This window comes from Coenobita brevimanus, chromosome 20, assembly GCF_032717465.1.
Source record: "Coenobita brevimanus isolate Jiangsu-jjx chromosome 20, ASM3271746v2, whole genome shotgun sequence".
In the NCBI taxonomy this organism is placed as follows: Eukaryota; Metazoa; Arthropoda; class Malacostraca; order Decapoda; family Coenobitidae; genus Coenobita; species Coenobita brevimanus.
The window spans coordinates 21,011,234-21,025,506 of NC_136973.1; the positions used below are offsets into that span (position 1 = coordinate 21,011,234).

The 14,273-nt window shown below is 41.7% G+C and overlaps 1 protein-coding gene across 1 annotated transcript in view; it reads left to right on the plus strand.

The window, feature by feature from the left end:
- Positions 1-466: 466 nt before the first annotated feature.
- The window catches only part of LOC145391904 (uncharacterized), a 59,142-nt gene continuing 45,335 nt past the window's right edge, over positions 467-14,273 (plus strand). Inside the window, exons 1-3 of the mRNA XM_080266399.1 lie at positions 467-542; positions 1,710-1,864; positions 13,364-13,447. Of these exons, the coding sequence (XP_080122525.1) occupies positions 1,726-1,864; positions 13,364-13,447 (223 nt within the window). The 5' untranslated portion in view covers positions 467-542; positions 1,710-1,725. The remainder of the gene's footprint in view (positions 543-1,709; positions 1,865-13,363; positions 13,448-14,273) is intronic.

Consider the following 14,273-nt stretch of genomic DNA (forward strand, 5'->3'; position numbering starts at 1 on the left):
AAAAAAAAAACATAGACGGGAAGGGTGGGGGGTTGGATTGAAGGGAGGTGGTGAGGCAAAACTGTGGGAAGGTGGTATGGGGGTGATGCTGCTGTGGGAAGGAAGTTAAGCAGAAGTGTAGGAAGGTGAAGATAGGGAGATGCTGCTGTGGGGAGAAGGTTAGGCAAAACTGAAAAAGGATGGGGAAAAGAGAGAATATGTAACACAAGATGGACGTGAGATGTGGCAAAATTGGAGGAAGATGGGGAGGGGAGAGACGCTGCCACGTTGTGTGGAAGGAAGGAAGAGAAACATAACTGGAGGAAGGGAGGGTGAGGGTAGATGCCAGTACAATGGAGAGAAGGGATGGGGGGTTGCGGGTGAAGAGAGGAAGGCGAGGAGGGGAGTGAAGGTGGTGTGAGGTTGGAGGGAAGTGGTTGGTGTGGCATGTAAGCAGCAGTGGCCAACTCAGTCAGTCACTGGATCATCTACAGTCTGGTTCCCTCAAGCCAAGTACTCACCTCCACAGCACTTCTCTCTTCAAGTCCTCAGCTCTCAACCAGGTGATGCCTCCACCTGTTGTGTACGTCACATTTGCCTGTTACCTATATTGTTTTCCGTCCACAGAAATTGATCATCCGCTGTGGAAGACTCATTCTTAGTTGTCAGTTCTTCTTTCCTCATGTCGAACTCCTAACTTTCATTTTGCTGAAGGTATATTACAGTCACATCCAGCACCAGTTCCTTCAGAGTTTATAATTATGGTGCAGTGTTAGCTTTGAAAGGAATACAATATCTTCTAGACAACTGATAACATAGTGCAGTGCATATAAGTTGAACTGTTAAATACCGGAAGGCAGCACTACTTAAAGCACACACACACACACACACACACACACACACACACACACACACACACACACACACACACATGCACATATCTATATCTATATCTATCTATCTATCTGTCTATAGTTGTATATATAGTTATTTTCTTATTGATTCATTTATTTATTTATTACTTATTTATGACTCTTCGCCCTCGCGAGTCTCTCGTCAAATAGTGGCCTTTTCTCACATACGAGCGGCCCAACCCGACCTGGCCCGACCCGACCCGACCGTAACACTTTTGAGAAGCTTATATCTCAGCAACCACAGGGCCTGTCACGGCGTGGTTTGCACCATATGATAGTCTCATTCTATAAGATTTGTTTTTAATGGGTTCATCACACCCCGGTGGAGCACGTGACACGCGCCAAGAGCATTATGTCAAATATCTTCAAAAGAGGCCCACAGGTGAGACAGTTTGTTGTGAGGGCATGAAACTTGGCAGGTAGATAGCCATCAATGTACTCTAGGCATCCTCGGGGTGTAAGGCGATATTTCAGTGTTTTCGGATATAAATGCCCTCGCTTGTACCACATCGAGAAAATTTTTTTACTGGTATATATAGATATATATATATATATATATATATATATATATATATATATATATATATATATATATATATATATATATGAATAATCAAGCAGCATACTTCAAACACCGCCACTAAGGAGAATTTGGATGGGTTCCAATGAATACATTAATGGCATATGTAATGATATCCCCTATTTGATCATCTACTATTGCAAATTGTAATAACGTTGAAGATAGTAATAATCATGATGATGATGGTGATGAAGATGATGATGATGATGATGATGATGATCATGTACCCTGTGCAGGTGCCACTCGGAGTCCATGATGCAGGTTTTGGCAGGGGTGGCTGTAGTGGTGATCACCTTCATGGCCCTGGCTGTGGGAGACAGCCACTATTCCGACGATGCCATAATTGCGGCCATCTTGTCTCTGGTTGGCGCAGTTTTCAAGCTTACATTTGGTAAGTATCACTCAACTTCATATTGCCTTTTTGTCCCTGATATGTCTTGTCCTGGACAACATATTCAACAGCCTGTTCCCTGAGGCTCCAGAATCCTCCTACGTGTCACAGCTCCACTTATCATAACTCTTCCCTACTACACTTATAGTCGTGGGCAAAATTCGCCTAACTCATTTTTCCTCTTGTACACTGGGCTCTGCTCTCGTGGCTGACATTAAGCTGAGAGTGGTTTAGCATGTTCCTCTAGCCATTGATGATTCCCTTTCATATAATACGTCAGAGGAAAGTGAAAGACATGCCTTGCGTGTGAAGCTGATGGAGTGAAACTGTAGGTGAACTTTTGTCCCCAACTGTACAATACTGGGGAAATATATTTAAAAAAATCGACATGGTTGCGACGACAAGGACAAATAAAGTAATATTTCTCTGCCACCGTTCATCATTATCATCATAATCATAATTATCATCATCATCATAGTAATTATCATCATCATCATCATCATCATCATTATTATCCTAAACCTAATTCCCATCTATTATAGTTCACTCACTTTAGCTAGGCTGAGATTTTCGTTCTTTATTTGTGTCTGTGTCTATTTCTTGAAACCAAATGGCAGAACAAGACAATGCTATGACCTTGCTGTTTTTTTTTTTTTAGCACTTTTTCGTGACTAGCATCACATATTCTGGTGTTAATCTCTTGCCTTGGCTTAGCATTCAGGATTAAGTAATGCCAGTTTACGATCAGTTAACGTATGCAAAGTATAGATATAGTGAGGTAGGATACAGAGTACAGAGAAACTCAAGAAAAAAAAAAAAGCAGAACAATGATGCAGCGTGCCCACTGAAATGATCCACATAAGCATAGACACATCATCCTAATCTTTGTTCTAATTCTTTTCGCAATAAAAAAAAAATACCTTCTCTTTTCTCTTGCGCATCACATACGTCTGTGGGACAGAGTCCTTCCGACGACTACCAAGATAAATGTTTCAACCTGATGACATGCTATTACTTTGTGTTCTTGCTTCACAGGGTTATTATATTTAGTTTAGGACAGACTTTTTAGCTGTAGAGATCTGATACAGCCTTCATTTACCCCTTCTGTATAAGGAATCTGACATAAAGTTAATAAAAATTGACTGCAGGGAGCAAGAGCAAGGTGTAAAAAGATGTCACCAGACTGAAGTGGTTAAAAGAAAAAGAAGTTGGAACTCAGTGTCATGCGCACCTGCAGATCGACGTCATTCACCCTATTCAAACCCTTTTTCCACTCTCTGGCTTCCTACACTTCGATAGCTAGTTTCCTAACACACTCGTTTACCATAATTATGCATTTTATAGGCACACCACAACTCCTCCTTCCAACTAAGTAACACACATAGGCCTATAACATTTTAACCACCCAGTGAACGTCCACATCGACAGTCTTCATTACTCCACATCTTCCATGAAACTTTGTTTCTTTCCCTATCAGTTCTAGTAACTCACACATATTTCTTTACAAAACCAGTTGCACTGCTCTCGCTCTTGGTTTTCTTATACTCGCGCCATACCAAAACCACACAATCATGCGTTAATGTGGGCACTGCCACAGCTTCATGCAATAATCGTGCATTCTCCATATTCAGTGCTCTGTTGCTTATCAAGGCCTCCATAACATCGGCCGCCTTTGTACATTGAGCTACTCTCCATATATTTCTTACACCTTTATCTTTCGTTTTGTGCTGTAGCGAGGTACAGATACTTAAATCCTTCAACCTGTTCAGATTTCTACCCAGTCACTAGCACATGACGCTGAGAAATACCTTTTCTCTCAACAGTACCCATCACTCTACTTTTACCTACATTTACTTTCAAACTACACCGCATACAGACAATAAAAAAAAATCTCTGAGCCAAACTGCAATGACCCTGCTCTTAGCAAGTAACACATTCTTTTTTGTGAACATCAGATCTGGAACACTCTCTCCACAAGTGTAGCAAGCAACACATTTTCTTCTGTGAACATCAGACCTGGAACACTCTATCCGCCACTTGTAGTCATCTACTTCTTTCCCTCTCTCTATAGCACTAGTTTTCATGAAAGTCATAACCCCAGCCACGTATAAGTTGAACAATTATAGGGATACCACACACCCTATCTCATTTCAGCACTGATACTGAATCACTCACTGACTCACATATCCTTCTACTCATACTTCATCATCATCATGGAAATTATTTAATTAATATGTTTCTTTTTACCAGTCACGGTACTTTAGAACAGACTGTTTATCTTTAATGCCAAACATATCTAGAAATAAGACTGCTTAAAGTATTATTACAGACTGATTACTGAGAACATATCCACAGCCATGCATTCGACATACACATGTTCAGTGTTTTATATATATATATATATATATATATATATATATATATATATATATATATATATATATAAAGCAGCCTAGGTATATATATATATATATATATATATATATATATATATATATATATATATATATATAAAGCAGCCTAGGTATATATATATATATATATATATATATATATATATATATATATATATATATATATATATATATATATATATATATATATATATATATATATATATATATATATATATATATATATATATATATATATATATATATATACACCAGTGGCAGGACACAGTTGATACAAGGCGGATCCCTGGCTCTGGGGAACGCCTCATAGATATACGAGGTACCGTCTTAGATGGCGTGGACCATGGAACCCTCTATAGATATATGGGGCTCCACCCATTATACTGCATTAGGTGTTACAAGAATTACATCTCACTATGCCACCGAAAATGAGTAGGCACTCTCTCTGCAAATCAGAGACCAGGAAATAAACCAAACAAAAATACATGAAAATCCACACATTCAGTATAAGAAGCCTCGCATAATATGAAAATCTAGAAGCCTAAAGGACAGAATTGTAAAACCTTGGCTGGCATATTGTAGGTCAGAGCGAGAACCAATGAAAAGAAAATTTAATTCCACTCCAAGACAGCAAGAACTTTATCTTACAACAGAGGAAGGCAGAATGAAGGACTTATTAGTGTAGGATTTCTAACAGAACTCATGCTGAGAATACTCTCAAAATCAGCGATGTGACAGACATAATAGCACGGATGGTAATTAAACTAAGCAAAATGTACACCCTGAAAGTTTGTCCATCTATATTTATTGCCAGACGCCTTAATCCCGTACGGGGTGGCCACAAACAAATCGCCTCCACGTCGCCCTGTCCCCCGCCATTTCACTGCCCTGCTCCCAACTCACACCCCCCTCTCTCTTATACCTCTCCACTCCATCCCTCCATCTCATCTTCGGCCTCCCCCTCCCTCTCCCCCCTCAACCTCAGTCACATACTCTCTCTTCGTCAGTCTCTCACCCTCCATCCTCTCCACATGGCCCTGAAGGTAATACAGGTATATGTACCCATCCATCAAAGCACAGATGAAGAATCAAGGATATTGTATGACGACATATCCCAGACTATGGAAGAAGAAAAGACCCGTTATACTGTACTGATGGGAGACTTCGAGACCGACGTTAGTAAATCGAAAAAGGAGATGCATATATGAGAAAATTTGGAGTAGGAGAGAGGAATGACAGAAGTCAAATAGTGGTAAATTTTGCTGCATTGTCTAACATGAGAATAATTAATACATTCTTCCATAAAGGAAGAGGAAGAAAATGGACCTGGAGAAGCCCAAATGGACAAACAAAGAACGAAACTGACCTCATCATAGTGGATAAGAAAAACACGATCACGAATGTCAGAGTTATTAATAAAGTAAATATAGGAAGTGACCGTAGAATGGTAGGTTGCACTTTCAAATTCAATTGCAGGAATGGAAGAAAGAAGTTGATTATAAAGAAAAAGATACGTCCAATAAAATTAAAGCCATAACATAGATGCCTTTCAGTTAGAAAAAGTTAACAAATTCCAGGCCCTATGATGAGGGAATCAACGGAGGTAGTAGAGAAGACTCATACAACCAAAGCTGACAAGTATTCAAAAATGACCCTCAAACTCATGAAAAGAAGAAAGGAGATGAAACTAAAAACAAAGGAAGATGAAACAGAAACTGCAGAATTAAATAAGCTAATAAACAAGAGGCAAAAGAGAGAGAGAGAGAAAAAAAAAGATCAGATCAAAGAAACCATCAAAAACGGAAAAATTCTGAAAAAGGTTCAAAGCAAAATTGCACTAGGAAAGCAACAATTTATATCACTAAACAACAGAAATGGCAAAGTTATTTAATACAAATAGAAGATGGTGAAAATGAGATGAAGACTTTTACAAAGAACTGTATGCATCAAAGACAATAATACCAATACATAACTTTTCAGTTGACACAAATGGAAATACCAGAGTTATAACCAGACGAAGTAAACATCTCTTAAAAGTATGGAAAGAGGGAAGGCCCGAGGAGATGGAATAGCAGCAGATTTTTAAACGTCGGATGCAGGAGCAGAGGTACAAAACCGGCGCGCCCGCATATTTACTCAGTGTATAAAGAAGAAAATTTCCCCCGAATGGTGAAATGCAAGCTATTTGCTTTACAAGAAAAGAAACTCAAAATATCTTAGCAACTATCGACATATTAGCTTATTATAACTTATTTATAAACTGTTCACTAAAGTCCATACGAACATAATAACAACAAATTTGGGAGAAGAAAATAAATAACCTCGTGAGGAGCCAGGATTCCGAAGTGAGTATTCTATTACTGACTATTTACAAACATTGAATTAGGTAAATGAGAAAACTACAGAATGTAGTAAGCCACTTTGGTTGGGTTTTGTCGAGTATGAGAAGAACGTCGGCTGAGTGTAGCACAAAATGAATTGTAAATTCATTGTTGGAAGAAGGAGTAAATGATAACATTGTAAAAGTTGCTGGAAACAAAATACAAAAAAAAAAAAAAAATAAAAATAAGACTGAGAAAGGCGTGCATCAGGGAGATGCAGTTTCATCAAAATTATTTACAGCGTGCCTGGAAAGCATTTTCAGAAAGTTAGAATGGAAGAACAAAGCAGTAAACTTAGATGGAGAATACCTAGACTACTTAAGATTTGCAACTTACATTGTCATTATCTCAGAAACAGCAGATACATTGCAAGAAATGTTAGAGATATAGACAAAGAAAGTCAGAAACTACGGTTAAAGATGAAAGCGTTATTAAAATAAGTACTGAAACTCACGCAGAAGTTAATGAGTACAATTATTTGGGGCAAATGCTAAAACTGATGAAAGACGAAAAGAAAACGCCGCATTACAATTGGATGGAAAGTTTTCTGTGAACATTGAGACATCATGAAACGGCTTGCCAGTAAGTATGGAACGAAAATGACATAACGAAAGTATAATTCCAGTTATGATGTACGGCTGTGAGGCCTGGAAAGTGCCAAAGTCAGTAAAAAACAATTAATCCTTTCTCAAAAAGCAATAAAAAGGTGAACGGTGGAAACATCTTCCGGCAACAGGAAAATATCACCTTGGGCGAGAAAGCCAACTAAAGCCAAAGACATTACTGAAGTCAAAAGAACAGAATGGAGGTGGGCAGGTCATGGGCAAGAATAAGGGTTAATAGATGGAGCAATATGGTGACTGGATGGACTCCGAGAGGCAGCGAGAGTAGCAGAAAAAGGCCAGACAGAAGGTGACGAAATAAGACAGAGAAGTTTGCAAGCAAAACCTGGTAGACACTGGCTAAGTCAGCGAAGTAGTGGAGAAGGTTGAGAGGGGCCTTTGTTCAGCCGCGATCTTGTAATGGCTCTTGATGATGTCTGAATATTTATCTACCTATCTGTCTACATATCTGTCAATCTGTATCCACCTATCTATCTCTCGATCTATCTATGTGTCTGTCTATCTATCCATATATATATATATATATATATATATAGAGAGAGAGAGAGAGAGAGAGAGAGAGAGAGAGAGAGAGAGAGAGCTGGTTTCCAGAGCAAGATTTCGGAGCCACGTACAGGCTCGTACAGACTCGAGGCGACTCCTTACAGCAGCTGGCTTATGACCGGCAGAGTATGGCATGCAAGGTGTACCCTGGGGCAGCACCTAACCTGTTGGCTATTCTTGATAATGCAGAGTTGAAAGTGCAAGTGAAGTAGACACAACCCAGAAGCATGCAAGAAGGACTAGCCAGGGGTCTAGAAGTCGAGTCCGGTCCAGTACATCAACTTTTCAGGCCAGTCATAGAGCAGGATTTAAGGCTTTAGGGGCAGGTATGAGATGCGGAAAAATTTGAAGGAAGTTGCTGATACTGTGAAAAGCCAGGACATAAGAAAGAGGACTGCTACAAGTGGAAGAGGGAACAGAAGACCAAGGGAGGTTGCTGGTTCTGCAGGAAGCCGGGACACAAGAAGGACTATTGTTACAAATGGAAGAAGGTGCAAGAACAGAGCAGTGCAAGGAAATCTACAAGTGTAACAAAAGTGTGTTGGATATGTAGTAAGGTGAGACATTTCACTTCTGAGTGTCCGAAGAAGAAAAAGGAGGATAAGAAAAAGCCTGGAGAAGACCAGAAGGAAATGGAAAACTAGTGGAGGCTGGTGTTACGGGGCAACCACCAGCCGGTTTTTCCCAAGTAGCCCCACCACCGACAAAATGCAAGAGAACTGCAATCGACAGTGTGAACAATCGGAAGAATAGACAGAAAGAAGTGTTCCCTGGTGATTGATTCTGCCTCAGAGCAGATTTTTGTGAGGCCTGATGTGTTACATCATCAGTATCTGTCTAAGGCACCAGAACAACTGTGTGGCATAACTGGGCACTGTGCAGAACTGAGGGGACTCCTGGACATCCTGACTGAAGTGGCTGGGCTAAAGGCTATGCTTCCAGTCTATGTAGCCGAGATGTAGGATCCTTGCCTTCTTGGTCTGGACTATCTGATGTCCATGGGATGTGAGCTGAACTTCTGCTTCATGAAGCTGAAGGTTCGAGGAAAGCCTGCTCCTGTCACTGCAGCGAGACCTACCAGTTCTGGTGGCGAGTTGAGGGTGCTCCACACTACAGTGGTACTCCGAAGGTCAGAACTACTGCTTCATTGTAAGGTGGGTGGCTCTTTTGATGGTTGTCTAGGGGTAGTGGAGCCTGATATACAGTGCAAGATGAAGGCCATAGTGATGGTGGGTAATAATTTGGTGGAAACAGGTACAGGTGAAGTGCTGGTTGTGGTGATCAATTTCTCCCGTGAGCCACATATCAACAAGGGAGAAATTCTGGGACTGTGCCAAGCGGTTGTCCCTGAGTGGCATCAGAGGAAGGCCTGTAAAATTGTGTTGTCAAAGTAGATAGGTATCTGCCAGACCACTTACAAGACCTATTTTCAAGCAGTTGCCAATGCCTGGATGGCTCACAAGTGCTGAAGTTCAGGCAGCTGCTGACGAAGTTTCCTGATGTCTTCTCCAGCAGAGACCTAGATCTGGGTTGCACTGATCTGGTGGAGCATAGTATAGGCACCAGTGATCACCGCCTGATGAAACAGCCAGTGCAGAGGATAGTGCCAGCCCAATGGCAAGAAATGGAGAAGGTGTTGGAGAATCTTCAAAGTCAAGGAGTGATTGAAAGGTCCCGTAGTCCTTGGGTATAAGCAGTGGTTCTGGTAAGGAAAATGGATGGCTCGTAAGGTGCCACGTAGTTTATCGAGCCCTGAATGAAGTGACAGCGAAGGATGCATACACCTTGCCAAGAACTGATGGCACCCAAGACGCTCTCTCAGGCGTCAAGTGGTTATCCATCCTAGATATGAAGACAGGATATCATCAGGTCAAGGTTGCAGAGAAGGACAAGGAAAAAACAGCCGTTTTGTGCAGGCTGGGTTTATGGCAGTTTAAGGTAATGCCTTTTGGCCTAAGCAATGCTCCAGCTACATTTGACCATCTAATCATGAATTGTGTACTGGAAGGCCCGCACTGGCAGACGGCCCTCATCTTTCCGGATGATGTAATTGTGTCTGGACAGACTTTCGACCAGGAATTGGAGAGGCTGTCAGAGGTGTTCAACAGGATCTGAGCAGCGCACCTCAAGCTGAACCCCAAGAAGTGCTACTTGATCCAGAAGGAAGTGAAGTACCTGGGACACATTTTAGGCAAGGGTGGCGAATGTACTGATCCAGAGAAGATGGCAGGTGTGAAAAACTGGCCAGTTTCAACTTGTGTGAAGAAGCTACGAAGTTTTCTGGGCTTGTGTACCTACAATCAGCATTTTGTCAAGGACTTTGCAACAATAGCTGCACCTCTGCACAGGCAGTTGGGGAAGAGGCAGAAGTTTACGTGACTGCAATGACTCAGAAAGCCTTCAACGAACCTCAAGCATGCGTTGGCAAGCTCTCCAGTATTGCTGTACACTGATCAGAGTCAGCCATTTATCTTGGACTGTGATGCTAGAGACCATGGTATTGGTGGAGTCCTGTCGCACAAGAAGGATGACATGGAGTATGTGGTGGCATATTACAGAAAGAAGCTCAGCTCACCAGCACGGAACTACTGTGCGACCCATAAGGAGCTAGTGGCAGTGATGAAGAGACTTGATTTCTTCCATCCCTACTTGTATGGTCCTAATTCATCGTCAGGACAATCCATGCGGCACTCAAGTGGCTAGGGACATTAAAAAATCCAAAAGGACAACTGACATGCTGGTTCGGGAACCTGGACCAGCACAATAACGAGATGCAGCACCATCTTGTGTGGGTACATGGCAATGCTGTCAGCCTGAGTTGTCAGCCTTGTGACCCAGAGTGCCGGCAGTGTAGTAAAAAAGAAGATCATAGCAATAAATGCACCCGTACTGCAGTGACAGGGCCAGTGTCAGAGGCAGAAGACCTGAAGAGGATGCAGATGGAGGATGCAGATTTACAACCAGTGCTAGAGTGGCCGCAGCTGAGTACAGAGCGACCATCTTGAGAAGAGGTTTCTAGATTCATCCCTGTGACAAAGAGCTACTGGGAGTCAGTAGGACCTTCATCGTTTGAAGAACGGACTACTGGAGCGTCAGTGGGAGACACCTGATGGCCTCAGCAAGTACTGGCAACTGGTCGTTCTGAGGAAAATGAGGTCTGGAATCTTGGATGAGCCTCATAACCAGATCACTCGTGGGCACCCAGGAGTGAAGAAAACTCTTAAGTCAGCTGCAACAGAGGTTCTACCGGACTGGATGTTGAGGAGTGGTGTCAGGCCTGTAATGTATGTTGTGCCATGAAGGGACCCATGAGATGTGGTTGCACCTCTCTCCAGCTGTACCAAGTGGGTGCATTGATGGAAAGAGTAACGGTGGACATTGATGGACCTCTGCCTCTCACTGAAAGAGGAAACCAATATATATGTATCACCATGGACTACTTCACAAAGTGGCCAGAAGCCTATGCCATCCCTGATCAAGGGGCTGCGACTGTTGCTCAGTTGTTGGTTGACCAGTTCTTCTGTCATTTTGGGATGCCACAAGAGCTACATTCTGACCAGGGTAGAAACTTCGTGTCTGCTGTGTTCCGTGAGTGCTACAAGTTACTGGGAATCAAGAAGACCAGGATGACCCCACTAAGGCCACAGTCAGATGGGATGGTGGAGAAATTCAACTGGACCATGGGACAAGAACTGGCTAACTACTGCATAGAGGGACAAACAAAATGGGACCAGAAATTACCTGCATTGCAAATGGCATATCGGTCTGCAACCCATGAGTCTACCGGCTACACATCTGCAAAACTGATGTTGGGCCACAAGTTACGCTTACCCTTTGACTTGTCAGCGAGAACACCACCTGGTGAAGAGCTGCTTACAGACACCTCCAGTTATGCAAATCATGTTCAGGAAAGGCTGGCTGAGGTATATCATCAAGTGCAAGGAGCCCTTAAGTTTTGAGGAGAGGTGATGAAGTGCAAGTATGATGCCAAGTCAAAAAAGGTGAGCTTCAAAGATGGTGGCCAAGTTTGGTAATACAATTGTCAGTGGAAGAAGGGACAGTCACTGAAGCTGCAGAACCCATGGGACGGACCTTTCACTGTGTTGGACCTCCTATCAGACGTAATGTACCGGTTCCAGGGAGGGAGAAAACCTCACCCAAAAGTGGTACATGAGAATCGTCTGTGGCAGCGCCATGGGCCAGGACAGTTTAGCTGGGACATCTCTGAGGAATCGTGCTCACCTGTAGCTGAAGAAGTTGAGGAGGACCAATTAACTGAAGTACAAGAGGATGGTGACAGTTTCCCCAGAGAAGAAGTGCATCAGGAAGGGGACCAAGACCTTCCAGGACAAGTGAATGTGTGGAGGAGCAGGGATGTCATCAGAAGCGGCATAGGAGAAGACCTAATAAGTTGAAGGATTATTCTGTGTATAAATAAATGTTTACTTTGAATTACGGATTATTTTTGCATGAATTGTGTAGTTTTGTCGGGATGACAAAAGAACTAGGGAAGGGGGAGTGTTAAGAAGCAGGATTTTCTAGAAGTTGCTCACTGTCTCTCGTAGTTCTGTTGCAAGTCATACTTGCTAGTTAGCCTGCTGTTTGTGAGTGTAGATATTTTGTAAGTTGTACATTAATTTTTACGTTCTTTTTCTCTATAATGTTTTATTTACGTGGTTGTTTGTCAAATTATGTAATTTAAGTTTGTATGCTAAATAATTTAAAGTGTTATGCAGTGTAAGAAAACTCTGGCATGTTTTAGATGTCTCCGACTTGGTAACTGTTGTAACCGTTGCTGTCAGGAATACACAAGAACTGTGGAGAAGAGTAGAACACTCTAGAATATAGGAAGTTTATATAAGGATGGGGAAGAGACTAGAGCAGGATCCTTCAGTTTTAGTTCAGTCTGAGTATAGTTCAGTGTCAGTGCAATGCAATTTGTATATTTTCAGTACTTGTATAAATAGTGAAGCGTTGTTGGCAAATAGTGGTGTTACTGCAGTTTGTGTATCTTTGATGCTTTTGAAAATAGTGAAGTTAGAAAGCATTAAGTGTAATCATTTGGAAAATAAAGGTAGTGAAGTTAAGAAGCCAGTGTTTATTTACAGTGCCTCAGCTGGTCTTGTTGCACACCGAAAGGCTGCCTCTAGGAAGAACAACTCATTGAGTGACGTCCTTCCTATACTGTACTACTGTTGGAGCCTGTAGCAGTATGGAACAGGGACATAACAATGATGTATTTTTAAAAAATTTATATTTTTCTTTTGAGTAAGTTATGATTCGTAAGCTGATTTCAGCACGTTCATTCTGGCCTTACAAGATCAGTGACCCATTTAATTTAATCTTTGACCAAAGATAGTTGGAATGGAGGGCTGAACTGACGAAAAGCTAAGAAACCCATTCCAACTTCATAAATAATACTCATAACACTTAATGTAACCATTACTCTTTATTCAAGATATCTGTATGAGAGACTTGCATAGTTCCGTCAGATGAAAACAGTACGACTGTATTAAGTAATAAATTTTCCTGTTACAGCACACATATGCGAGACGCGGGAATGTGAGATATGTGTCACGGACCTGAATCCACTGTTCTTCAGTAACAATACTGCATTGAGAGGTAAGTCAGTCGCACCCTTCAGTGCATTATACTTCACCCAACTTAACTACCTGCAGATTTTCCTTATTATTATAGCATACTTAATGCAGCTGAATGGCAGGATACGACAATACCGAGGCCAACACATTATCCATAACATCTCTTTGTGACATGCACCATATTCTAGCGTTAATTTATCTTTACAGCTCGACATCTATGGTTAGGAGATGGTAGTATGGTTAGGAGATGGACCGAGTATAATGAAGTATTGATATTGCAGGTTGTGTCCATTGCTCCTTCTCTATTGATTTTTCTTTCTCTCATCATTTTTCTCATTTCTCCTCATCCCGCATCTCACGTCATCCATCATACTATCATTACCCATAGATGGAAGGGCAATTGGGACAGAGGAGACCAATATTACCCAGGTAGCAATGTTTATTATGCTATTATAACTTTAAATTTATTTTTAAGCCCATTTCAGGTAGCTCAGTGGTAGGAAAAGGCAATATTATGTTCTGCATTCATTCCACGGCACTTCTTTATGACTCTCCATTTTCTAGCATTAGTATAACATAACTCAGTATTCCAGATGGATGAGTGGTAATGTTAGGCCAGGTTAGAGTAAAAGGAGTATAGAAATGGCATTGCCGTAAAAGTGGAACCACCTTTGCTGTCGATGGTGTAAGAACCCTGTTATTTCTCCCAGCATGCACGCGGTTCAGCCCTGCTGTTTCATAACGTATCTAGATTTATTCTTGAGGGGAGGTGGTGGCCGAGTCGGTAGAGGAGGGTGTGCTGCCCCAACGGACGAGAATTCGAGCCCCGACTGAGGCTGGGAACAGTT